The 13,258-nt window shown below is 42.1% G+C and overlaps 1 protein-coding gene across 2 annotated transcripts in view; it reads left to right on the top strand.

The window, feature by feature from the left end:
- Positions 1 to 6,347, top strand: part of MBOAT2 (membrane bound glycerophospholipid O-acyltransferase 2) — a 65,527-nt gene extending 59,180 nt beyond the window's left edge. For both annotated transcript variants that reach the window (XM_081857177.1, XM_081857178.1), the window contains exons 11-13: positions 235 to 367; positions 2,185 to 2,336; positions 3,258 to 6,347. In XM_081857177.1, the coding sequence (XP_081713303.1) occupies positions 235 to 367; positions 2,185 to 2,336; positions 3,258 to 3,510 (538 nt within the window). In that variant the 3' untranslated portion in view covers positions 3,511 to 6,347. The remainder of the gene's footprint in view (positions 1 to 234; positions 368 to 2,184; positions 2,337 to 3,257) is intronic.
- The last annotated feature ends 6,911 nt before the right edge of the window (positions 6,348 to 13,258 follow it).

Genomic DNA, 13,258 nt, shown 5'->3' with positions numbered 1-13,258 from the left:
ATGCAGGGGAAAATGGGTGGCCTTTGACTAAAACCTTGTCTCCTAAGATAAGCGGTCATTTTATCAGATGATTTGTGTGTTCATTGGGGGCTGGGACTCAGTGAACAGAGTCCCTTCTAAGTTTGAAACTGCCAATGATAAATACATTAAGTTATTTCTGCTAGGCTTTTTTTTCCCTTTCTGAGCTTCACTTCCTCCTGTTCTTAATAAATGTATTTTTCCTTGGATTTTTAGAGTATGTTATGAACGGGCCTCCTTCAGTCCAACAATACAAACCTTTATCTTGTCAGCCATTTGGCATGGGGTATATCCAGGATATTATTTAACATTCTTAACAGGAGTACTAATGACAATGGCAGCACGAACTGTAAGTACCGCTGCCTCTCTGCTCTTGCCAAAGAATTGTGCGAATTCAATGCGGCTCTTAACGTTTACATTCAAAACCTTAAATTTGTAGGAGGGAGGAAAATATCTGCTTTTTTAAAAAAGGCATTTTGTAGTCCACTTCCATATTTTTGACTGAATTAACCAACCAAAGCACCAGTGTCTGAGTAATATAAGTGAATAATTGTGTGGTGCTTCTTCAAACTTGAAGTGGCAGAACATGGGAATTATTACTCTGTTTCCATCATTGTAGAGGAAAAGCATCAATGAATGACTAATTCAGGATGACCTTGAGCCTCTTTGGTGGTTGCCAAATGGTTGCCTCACCTTGTTTAATGACAGAACAGTCGCTGGGAGTAATGTTTGGAACAATTTATTTGACAAAGATCAGCTAGAATGTATGTCTTTATCAGCAACTGCACATGACATTGATGCATTTAATGCATTCAGCATCTTGTCAACCCCTCTGATGGGAAATGGTAGTAATCAGGATTGGAACCCTGGCAGACAGGAAGGGGACATTTAACCCTTTCTCCCCACAAACTGTGATCCCAAGCTACTGCTTCTCCACGAAGGGAACACATTTAAAATAACATCCAGTGTAACTCCAAGTGGGCAGTCTTGTCAGGATTGGTTTTGGAGATATAATTAGTCCTGAAAGGACTAGGGAATAGGAGCTTTGGGAAACTGGCAATAAAACTACCAGAGGGTTGGCAAGTCATATGCAATCACAGTGGGTCACTTAATAAGAACAGCTCTTCCGTAAATTAAAAACATCCAGAGTCAAAGCCAGAGATGCTTGTGTAAAGCTGGAAGCATAGTGCAGGAAGATGGAAAACTGAGGAAGTGGTAGGTAAAGAAATTTGAATGTCTGCTCCCAGCAAGAGACAGTAACAAGCAGACAAATGCACTGTTTTTACCTATTCCAGAAAAAGGCCAAGAACTGATCAGGAAATTTATTACAGCCAGCTAGGGGTGGGGTGGTGGCGCTCACCTGACGTCTGGCCACCCATGTTACTTACTGCATACTGGGATAGAGGGGAGGAGGGGTGAGGTCAGTGCTGTGAAACATGTCTGCAGCAGTGCTGGATTGGCTCCACTGGTGCATTTGCATGGCCCCGCCCTCTGCTTTCGCTCTCTCCATCCTGGCATGCGGTAGCGATGCTGGTTGACTGGAGGTCAAGCGAGCACCGCCGTCCCACCCTGCTGTTGGCGGCTAGAGCAGAAAACCTAGAAGATTCTCTATTTGAGGGTCACTTCACAGCCATTCATCACATCTATATGATTCAATCTTAATAAAAATTGAAGGATTTTACTAGAACGCAAACAATAATATTAGAAAACGGGAAGACGACAAAGTCAATGTAATGTCATTTTAATATAGATACAGTGGTACCTTGGTTTGCAACCATTTCGGATTACAACCTTTTGGATTACAACCATGTCAAACCCAGAAGTGCGTGTCCCTTTTTTTTGGAGGCCCCATTGGCGAAAGCGTGCCTTGGGTTACAACCTGTTTTGGTTTACAACCGGACCTCCAGAACGGATTATGGTTGTAAACCAAGGTACCACTGTATATATATATTAATTTTAAAAAATACCACCTAGCAGGGGCCACACTACAACTCTCAATGTTATGAAAACACTTATTGGATCAATAGGGAATCAAGGTCAACACTGTAGGCTTTCTGTATTTTGGCTGCATCTAGATGTAGTTTATTGTAACTTCTGATGACTACCTATTCTGTGATGACGATCCTGGTTCTCCTACTAATTATTTCCCCTGTTTTTTTGGTTTAGATTAGAAAGAACATTAGGCACTACTTTATTGACTCCCCAGCCATTAAATTATGTTATGATATCATGACATGGATGATGACTCAAGTAGCAATAAGTTACACGGTGGTCCCATTTGTACTTCTCTCCGTAAAACCATCATACCTGTTTTACAGGTGAGTTGAAACTTGGTGCTTTTAAAAAAGATTTAAACGGCAGGTGGAATTATTCAGGGGTTCTCTTTCCCTGCCCCTGAAAGCTGAACAAGTAGTAATCTAGTCTTCAACTCCATTTGCAGAGAATTTCATGTGATATTTGATGCTTGGTGGAGGGATTGGGCAGATGGGCGAGGGAAGGTTATGGAGTTAAAAGTAGAAAATCTAAACCAAGGTGTGTTGAACAAGAAGCACCCAGTGGCCATCATCCACATTTTTTCGACAAGTTTCTTAAGAAGGTGATGGTCCCATTCCCATTCCAGTCGGATTTCAGGCCTGGGTATGGCACTCAAACTGCCTTGATCGCCCTGTACCAGTGAGCTTTGTTGGAAGAGGGACAAAGGAACTGCAGTCTTGCTTGTTGCCCTCCAGCTCTCAGAAGCTTTCCATACTGTTGACCATGGTATCCTCCTGCAGTGGCTCTGGGGGGCTGGGAGATGGGGGACACTGTGTCCACAGTGATTTCGCTGCTGCCTCAGAGGCTGATTTCGGAGAGCAGCAATGGAGGGATATTGCCCAGTGCCTTAGGAGCTAACTTGCAGGGTTTCCCAAGGGTCTGTCTTGTTCCCCAAGCTTTTTGACAGCTATATAGGACATAACATTGGGGAAGTGTAACGAATCCAGAGAAGATGGAGGTTCTGAGTGTGGGAGGTTCTCAAGTCCAAGAAGATGGGGGGTTGCCAGTTCTGGATGGGGTTGCATTTCCCTAGAAGGAACAGATGCCTTGATTCTTCTATGCTGCTTGAGGTCTTGGTGCTTACTATAGCAGGCCTTCTGACAAGTAGGGTCAGTGTTTATAGCTTTGTCACAAAACACTCCCGAGTTCAATTTGACTTAATATGGTTTCCTCCCCTATTTTTATTTTTATTTTTATTTGCTTAGTTCCTGTTACTTCTGCCTCCACATAGCCTGCATTTTAGTACTGTTGATATCTCCGTTGAAAAGAACTCAAAAAGGAAATAAAGAGCAAGAAAGCATCCAGCCCTCTTGGTCCAAAAAGCAGGGTCAAGGAGGAGGAGGAAGAGAGGATGAAGAAGAAGAAAAAGGCGTCATGGGACATAACAGTTACTCCACGGCAAATAGTTTCAATCAGAAAAGAGAAATCACCTGCAGAAATACAACACTGAAGCAATGATTAGGAGATGCTATGATGGATATATTTTATATTTCGAAACCCGTTTATAGCACCTTTTAAAAGGGGTTGTTGTATTTGTCTGGAAAAGATGGGTTAGTAAGGAAAGAATGCTATATATCCCTAGGGAATATTGAATACACTAGTAAGAATGGAAACAAAGCAAATTAACCTCTCCCGTGCCATGTTCCTGTGGATCACGCCTTATGTGAAAATATTACCATTATTTCAATGGGCACTCAGGACTTGCAGCATATGTCCATTGGGTCATAGGTGTGCCCCTTTGCTGAATGTATGTTGCGCATCTCAAGGCACTTACAGGGATGGTGGGTCATTGTGTCAATTCAGAGTAACAGAAGGAAAATATCTTTAACAAGCAAATGCCTTGCCTTAAACCCTCTATCTACTGAAATAATGTTTCTAAGTGGTATTTTCATAATATGTGGGAAGCATAGTTCAAATATGGGGTTTTTTTGGGGGGGAAGCAGAGAAATGGAAGTAGAAAGTCAATTATAGCGTCTGATAAGAAGGAATTGCAATAAGCATCTCAGTATTTGGAGGGTTTTCTTAGTATATCAAATTCATGCAGTTCAGGACTGCAAACAATTGCCAATGCAGAAGTGGTTCATTTGATCAACACTCATTATAAGAACTCTTGGCAAATTTCTTTTTTAAAATCAAAATTCACCCTTTTCAGGGTGAAATGCTCTAGTTTTATGGGTTCTTTTCTTTTTTGCTCTATAAGTATATATGAGTTTTGCAACTAGATACAAAATGGCAGCCATAATAAGACACTCACAGAGTTTCTGTTAAAGCCACAACTTTCCAGTAAAACTCATCCTTTTTTGTCATGTAGAAATAAGAGTGACCTTAAGATAAAGTCACTTGGAAATTTTTGTCAGAGATGTAAAAAAATAATTTAAAAAATAGTGTGAGAAAGTGCTTATGATATAAGTATAGCCAGATTATATTATGGTTATAATTCAGTTTATATTAAACAAAGAGTGAAATTGTTAAATAGGTATTGTCTAGCTCATCTTTGACATTATATATCCTGTAACACTGGAGAACCTGTGATTTAGGAAATCCCTAAACCAGGGTTTCATTCATGGAGGGTCATACTGTACTTTTTGATAAAATATTCCCAACTGTTCTGTTCTCTAACAATTTTATTTTGAAACTATATCAAAGGAGTTGATAAATATTAATCACTTTCTGGTGAACATTAATAACTGCTAAAGAATTGAAGTACTAAAGGGCTATAATTTTTATTTTTCTTCTTTGCATACCATTTTCTTCGTCTTTAGTAAACGGGAACCATTTTAACATTTAAAATGTAAAGGAAGTGCCACAGCAAAAGTAATGAAAATCAGAACTGAATTGTTTCTAAAACAATTTTATTTCCACTAATATTGTATCTCAGTAATAGGAACCTGTGGCCCTTCAGATCTTGTCGGACTACAACTCCCACCAACCATTTGCTATGCTGGCTGGGACAGATGATAGATGCGGTCCTCTAGATGTTGTTGGACTCCCAAGTTCCTCATTCCTCCCCTAATACAGTATATAGCAGCTGACTGAATATTTTAAGTGAGCAGAGAAAGGTAAAATTAGCTCTTTGCTGTTAGGAATATAGAAAACAAATGCATTTTCCACATGTAGAAATCTGAAAGCATCTTAATCCGCACAGATTCATGTTAAAATCAAGAGTAAGAAATAGGATATATTTCTTGTTTAGAGTGTTCCACTTCTTTTCATGGTCTGCCTCCATGATATCCCGGGATAGTTAGAGACAGTTGCATTCTGTCTAAGGAAACTGCAAACTAACGCATGTTGTTGATCTCATTGTTAGAATGGAAACGCAGAATGGAATATGTATTTGAAGATCAGGGCTTTCACACTGACTTGTGTCATGGAAATGAATATTAGCGTTAGAATAAATAAACTTGTAATATCTTTGGAAATTGTGCTAACACACAGCATTATTCCATTATCATTATACTAAAGAAATGCGTAGGGAGAAGTTGCAAGGGAACTTCTCATATTGCTGATGGGAGTTCAACACAAGAGAGGCGTTTCTGAGTGTGTGCACATACCACAGGATCTCTATCAGGGGAGGTAGGGTAATCTAGTAACAGGAGGCTAGAAATTGTTCCCCCATCCCCAACATTGTCCATAGAATCATAGAATTGTCAAGTTGAAGGGGACTCCGAAGGTCATCTAGTCCAACCCACTGCAATGCAGGGATCTCAAGTGGATCATACATGACATGTGGCCATCCAACCTCTGCTTAAAAACCTCCAGGGAAGGAGAGTCCACCACCTCTTGTGAGAGTCTGTTCCACTGTCAAACAACTCTTGCTGTCGGAAAATTATTCCTGATGTTTAGTCGGAATCTCCTTTCTTTTAACTTGAAGCCATTGGTTCAGGTCCTAGCCTCCAGAGTAGGAGAAATCAGGCTTGCTCCATCTTCCATGTGACAGCCCTTTAAATACTTGATATCTTCTCTCAATCTCCTCTTATCCAGGCTCAACATATGCCCAACACCCTCAACCGTTCTTCATAAGACTTGGTTTCCAGACCCTTGATCATCTTGGTTACCCTCCTATGCACAAATTCCAGTTTGTCATTATCCTTCTTAAATTGTGGCACCCAGAACTGGACACAGGTGTGGTCTGACCAAGGCAGAATTGAGTGGTACTATTACTTCCCTTGATCTGGACACTGTATTTCTGTTGGTACCGCCTAGAATAGCATTAGCCTTTTTTTGCCGCTGCACCTCACTGTTGACTCAAGTGGGATGCTTTATTTTTTCCCAACAAATGGTAGCTGTTTACTTAATTGGGGGAAAATAAAGGGATGTACAGTGGTGCCTCGCAAGACGAAATTAATCCGTTCCGTGAGGCTCTTCGTATAGCGGTTTTTTTGTCTTGCGAAGCAAGCCCATTGACAGCTTAGCGGATTAGCGCTATTAGCGGTTTAGCGGCTTTTAGCGGATCAGCTGATAAGCGGCTTATCAGCGGATCAGCTGATAAGCGGCTTAGGGCTTAGGAAAGGGGGGGGGGAGGGAAAAAACCCCGCAGGAACTTGCAAGCCATTTTCGTCTTGCGAAGCAAGCCCATAGGGAAATTCGTTTTGCGAAGCGCCTCCAAAACGGAAAACCCTTTCGTCTAGCGGGTTTTCCGTCTTGCGAGGCGTTCGTCTGGCGGGGCACCACTGTATTCTTAACAGCAGTAGGAGTTGACCCCCACCTTACTATGGCTAACCTCAGACTTTGAGTTGGGGGCAAGCGTATTCACCAGCTGTGTCCAAAATGGCAGCCCATTCTTCCCTCCTAGTTTTCAGTGGGAACCCAGCTTAGTCCATCTTGCTTAGTCCATTCTGACTCCTGTTTCTATACATTAAGCTAAAGGCTAAAGGTTGGGGGTTAACCTAACTTTCCCACAAACACATATACATTGAGAAGCCAGTGTGGTGTAGTGGTTAGGGTGTTTGACTAGGACCTGAGAGAAAAGGGTTCAAATTCCCACTTAGCCATGAAGTTCATTCAATGATCTTGGGCCAGTCACCCTCTCTTAGACTAACCTAACCTACCTCAGAGGGTTGTTGTGATGATGATAATATGGAGAGGGGGAGAGCCCTGTATGCCACTTTGAGCTCCTTGGAGGAAAGGTGGGATTTTTAAAAAAAGTATAAATAAATAAAGTAGGTGGCCTGATCCTGCCCATAGCAATAGCAGTGGCCTCGGTTGGAACTAGAATAGTGAATGGGCGCAGGATCAAAGGTTCTTCTATCCATATCTTACTCATCTGTCCACCTGCTTTTCCAAACCAACTCTGACTCCAAGGCCCTGAGAAGGAAGTGTGGAATGTATTCCACCCACACCAAGCCAAAAGTTGCACTGAGGATAGACGGAAGTGGAAAGGATTAATTCCTTAAAATCCAGTTGTCTTCTCCACTGCCTATTAACATAATACAGTGATGCTATTTGGATTCTTGCATGACTATTATAGTTGCATAATATCTACATTGATAGACACTTGCAAATAATATATTTTTGACATCACTTGCAAATAATATATTTTTGACATCATACATTTGCAAACATGAATATAAAGTTCTGTCCTGTGATGCAAAAAGAAAAGAAAAAGGTTTAGTGCTTACGACTACTTATATGCACACATACCTGGAAGTAATCTTATTGAATGCAGTGGGATTCCAACATGCATTGAGTTGCACAGTGAATACACAACTGATTCTCTGCTTCATTATATCTAGTCCTATACTAGATTGAAAATTCAGCTCAAGATAAGCAATTAATTGTATGACTAGTTCTTCCAACTGTAAACAAAATATATGCTTAGATGCACATGAATTAGGCTTCATTATAGCCGCAGTTGGTTCAAACTAACAGTGCAAACTAACCGATACATACCTACTCAAAAGTAAGTTGGTTGAGTTTAATGGATTATTCCCACGTAGGCAGTAAAGGAATATAGCCTTATTCTCAATCAAAGTAATGAGATTAAAGTTAATCAGGACTTGTGGCTTACTTAGTTGCATTCATTTTGGTGAGAAACACTCTTTACTCCCACTGGATTGGAACCAGGAATTAGAAAAAACAACACCATTTGTCTAATTCTAAGTGAGTTGATATTTTCAAATAGTGATTTCAGCCAGAGGAAATCACTGCAAAATCTTAGTATTCCAAATCAGCCTTTAACTTCTAATTGCCACTCCATAAATTAAGTTAGGATTCATCTGAACCTAATTTATACATGTCTCCATTGGCTAAACGTAACTTACTATTATCACCTGCCGCCTTTTTATATAAAGTGCATTTACAAATTTGCATTCTGAAGTCAATTCTGACTGCTTGCAATTTAACATGAACCTGACTTGTCCTAACAGCTACCTGTGACTCTTAAACATTTCCATATATTCTTAAAGGAATATACTGACACAACTGGCTCCATATTCAGCAGAGTTTTAGCTTTAAAAGTAGGGTATCTTAAAAGCCTTGGCATCCAATTGAAATTTGACACTTGTAAGTTGTTTAAGGGGTAACTGTCACTTTTACAAAGGATATTTTGCTTTTGATGATGCATTTTGTAGTACATTGTTTTGAGAAACTTAGCATTTGAACGTTGCTGTTTAAAGAAATGACCAGAATCCAATCACCCAATCAGTTCCTTTAATAATAAAATGGTTGGGCTAGGATCCAAAGAGCCACATGCTCTCTCTTCCTACTGTTGGGACTTGTACCCTCCCCCAAAAACACAATCTTAAAAGTTGGGGACACCTGAAAAAGCATAGGAACCTAGTAGGCTGCCTTGTATCAATACTATTTGACCATCAATCTTAGTATCATCTACTGTGACTAATAGCAACTTGCAGGGGGTTGGGTAGAGATCCTCCACATGTCCTTTGCAAGATCCTTTTAATGGGATTAACCCTGGAGTTTTCCAAATGCAAATCAGTGAGGTATGGTTCCTCATTCAGTTTGGCACAAAAAGCCGAAGTGCCATGGGGGAAATCTGAACACCACCCCCTACAGGACACGCAGATCAGTGCTTTTCTGCATGGGGTGCCTGGACCTGGCCTCATCTTTTAAAGTGCCACCAAACACTTTGTTTTTGCTAACGTGGCTACTTTCCTGGAGTCCTGTCCTAATTACTCATGCATAAGTGCCATTGAAGTCTGTAGGGCTACCCATGCATAGCAGGTGCCAGGACCGCCTATGTTGTATGGCTGAAGCTCTCATCTCTTGGATATTGTCAGGCTGTGTGACATTGAAGTGGAATTTGGCTTTTGTGAGCTGGAGCTAACACTATTGGGATGGTAGTAGACTGTTGCCCCACCTTGGCAAGAGTAGTAGTTGCATAGTACCATCCTTAGTTAGATGACTGGTCTCAAAGGTTTCTAAGCCGTTGTCTTAAAAGTTGAGCCATTTCCCATGCTATTAATTGGTTCTGGTAGGTTTTTGCTCTCGTTCCTGCTAAGATTATAGAAAACTATGTGTGGTCTTAAGGCTCACACTTTGAAGCCTGGCATTAAGCAAACACATGCACTTCAAATTTAATATTTGCAATTTCTTGCTCTATTGTTTTTATTTTGGATGACATTCACTGCAAATATTCATTCAGCCACTGATGTCTACAATATCTGGGCAACCTGTTGTGTGAGCAACAATAGAGTATTGGAATCCTTTTGCAAAGTAAGAAGTTGGTTGGTTTCAGACGAGTGGCTGTTTTCGAAAACCCTGAAACTGGGCTGCATCCAATCTTTGCCTGAGCAAATTTCTAATGGTGCAGTGGGACTTTCTCGTTCCCATCTTCCCATAGAATCCCGAGAATCCTCTCTGGGGGGCCAGGAGACCCTCTGGAAAGGCCTGAGATGGGATGGGATGTGAAGTTGCAGTGGGATGTTGAATTTTGTGCAAGCTGCCTCCCAATTTTAGGCAACCCCTCTCCTCTTGCTAGATCTCAGGCCTTGTCTGAGGGCCCCTCTTCGCAGAAGAGGCTGTTTAGAAGGGGCTGTGGTAGATTGGAAGGGACGGGAAAGTACTGTTGCGCAAGCACATTTCCACTTGTGCAACTTTCCGTACCACTCGCTGATACTTTAACCCTAGTATGTGACTTCGACCCTGGACCCACTTGAAAATACTGGAAGCTCTCTTTCTACCCTTTTATTCAGCCCCACTGTCCTGCCCGTCTGGGGAAAAAAAAACTGCTGTTACTTTTGGCATTTACTCAGGTGAGCCTCTTTGGCTTCATCGTCTGGTTCGCTGTTGCTACAAGACACGTCGGGCTCATTTGGGCTCTTGTATTCCCACTTAACATGCGAGATGTGCTGCCTCCACCGGTAGATGACTCAGAACATCGTTTAGCTGTGCATATCGGCACTTACACCAGAAAAGGTTTTATAAAAGGAGCATTTGCCTACACTTTTTGTTGTCGTCGTTGCCTTGAATGTATTTTGTCAGGTTCTTAATGTTTAATGACGGTCTCATTTCATACCTTTGTTTTCAATGTTCATTGATTTTGACTCTCTTTGAAGTCTTTGGATGTGTCTTACAGTGGCAAAAATGTCATGCAAATACAGTAGTATGTAGAGAGTTATTCTTGAAACAGACCTCAAGCGGATGCTAGCTCAGAGAGAAATTTCTATATGTGTATTGAAAGGAAACTAGCACCCCAATTCATGATAATTAAAATAATATAAAATTATTCAATATAGGAATATAAATATGGAATTTTGCTATTTCTTACCTGGCCACATATTGAAGGGGTCTATTCTTAGCTCAATGCAGAGATAGTTATGCTCCCTCCCTCCTCAGATAATCTGCTTTTTGAGATGAGAATATGCTTCAAAAGTGGATAGTTGCAGTATTTCCTCGATTTGCCTTCCCCGATTCAAAATATAAAGGCGTTGCCCATGGGTTTCATTTTTATTATTCCAATATATATATATAAATATATTTTTTAAAAATTGTTATTTTTCAACAGATCCATAAAATTAGGTCTTGGTGTATGGTAATTTAAAATACCACTGTGTTAGTTTACACTGTGATGTGATATTTTAATAATTACTTATTTCTAGTTTTGTCTCAAGAGATGCTACGTACAAGTAGCAGACTGCTATGTTTTAAAAGGTGTTTTTAACTTGCCTATAAATGTTTTTCTAATTTGTGTCTTTCAAATCTGATTAAACGGTAGTTTAAAAAAAGAGAGGCCTGGAATTGTTTTTCTCCATCTGTTTGGTGCTGTTTAACTTACACAATGTGATGCATTTAAAAACAACTACCGGTAGCTGTTTTATCCCTTCACTTGGTGAGAGGAGTCACCGCAAAAAGACGCAAACAACCACACTTCCACAGCAGACCTACAATTCACTTACTGAACAGTGTGCAGTGTGTTTTGAAACATACCATGAACAATGTGACTTTATAAATGACATCTGGAAATTTAATAGAATGTGGTCTGTCTGGAGCCTGTTCAGACATTACTTTTTATAAATGCAAGTGAAGGTTAATCCCTTATCTGCAAATAGGAGAAACGCTGTTATGAAAACTGGTAGCATATGAGTCTGCCAGCTCTTTCGTCCAGATTATCCTTTTTTTTAGTGGTTATCTCTTTCCATGCATTTGGAAACATTGCTTTCTGTAGCATGTATACAGATGCACAGTAGATTTGGTTCCCAATACGTTTTGAGGAAACACTGTCTCCAAACCCAGCTGGTTGCATGTAATGGGACTTTGAGACCACAAAATGCCAGACTCTTACCAAAATTTTACTCAGTGGTGAGAGAGACTCCATTTCTGATACTAGTGGTCTGATTTTTTTTTTTTTTTAATAAAGAGGCTAACAACTGCACTTGCATGTCCAAAACTCGAGCCAGTTCTGATCCAGAATTGAAAGAAATGGGATTAAAAGGCAGGCTATCTATGTCTGTGGCAGACTTCCAGAGAAGTTGTTTGATTGGAGTTGCACTAGGGGTCACTGCTGACCTCTAATCAGAATGCAGGGCAGGAGCAGTGGGCAGAAGCAACCTTTTAAGAATCATTGAAATGGAAAATTACTTTGGAAATGGTGAGATGTGGGGATAAGGGTCAAAGACACATCTCTCGAGAAGCAGCAGACAACAAAGCTGCAAAACAATACAATTAAAAAACACACCATGTAAGTACTTTGGGAGGAATTCAGCATCACACGCTTCCAATTCTTCCATTCATGCAAGCATTTTTGCCTGGAGGAATGATTCCCCTCTGCCTGCCATGTGGTTTTCTGGGGATTCTCCAGACCCCTCCCCACCCTGATGTGAAAAAGTCCTGTTGTGCAACTTCCTAGTACAACTACTTAACTTGCATCCAGCTCCCTTTCATGGGTCAGTGGAAACCAGACAGCACTCAATCAGGGGTGGAGCTAGCTGCTCCGGAACCCGGGGGTGGGGCCATGGGGCGGGGCAAGCACCCAAGGGGGTGGAGCAAGCCATCCATGGGCTGCTTCCTGGCCAGTGGGGGTGGGGGGAGGAAGCGGTGCTGCTCTGCCAGCAGCCTTCCTCCCTTCTCTCTTTCTTTCGACAGCTCGGGGAAGGTTCCCACCCCCAGGAAGCAGCCCGGGACCGGGGGGGGGGGGGGACAATGGCACGTCACCTGCCCCAAGCCTCCTCAAGCTGTCAAAATGAAGGGGTGAAGGGCGCCAGCAAGGTGGCGCAGCTCTGCCCCTTCCCCTGACGGCTCGGGGTAGGCTTGGGAGTCGCAGGCAGGTGGCGCGCCAAGTGTCACCCCCCTCCGTAATGACACCCAAGATGGGCCGCCCACACCGGCCCCCCTTCCTCCACTCCTGCACCCAATAGTGGCCCAATGTGGCTGATATTGGGAGAGGTACTGTTTTAGGTGGGACGCGGGTGGCGCTGTGGGTTAAACCACAGAACCTAGGGCTTGCCGATCAGAAGGTCGGCTGTTTGAATCCCTGCGACGGGGTGACCTCCCGTTGCTCGGTCCCTGCTTCTGCCCACCTAGCAGTTCAAACGCACGTCAAAGTGCAAGTAGATAAATAGGTACCGCTCCGGCGGGAAGGTAAACGGCATTTCTGTGCGTTGCCCTGGTTCGCCAGAAGCAGCTTAGTCATGCTGGCCACATGACCCGGAAGCTGTATGCCGGCTCCCTCTGCCAATAAAGCGAGATGAGCGCCGCAACCCCAGAATCGGCCACAACTGGACCTAATGGTCAGGGGTCCCTTTACCTTTAC

Source organism: Podarcis erhardii (genome assembly GCF_964252035.2).
Source record: "Podarcis erhardii genome assembly, chromosome: 3".
NCBI classification, from domain to species: Eukaryota; Metazoa; Chordata; class Lepidosauria; order Squamata; family Lacertidae; genus Podarcis; species Podarcis erhardii.
Note: the sequence above shows the minus strand (reverse complement) of the source record. Positions and strands in the feature narration are given on the sequence as shown.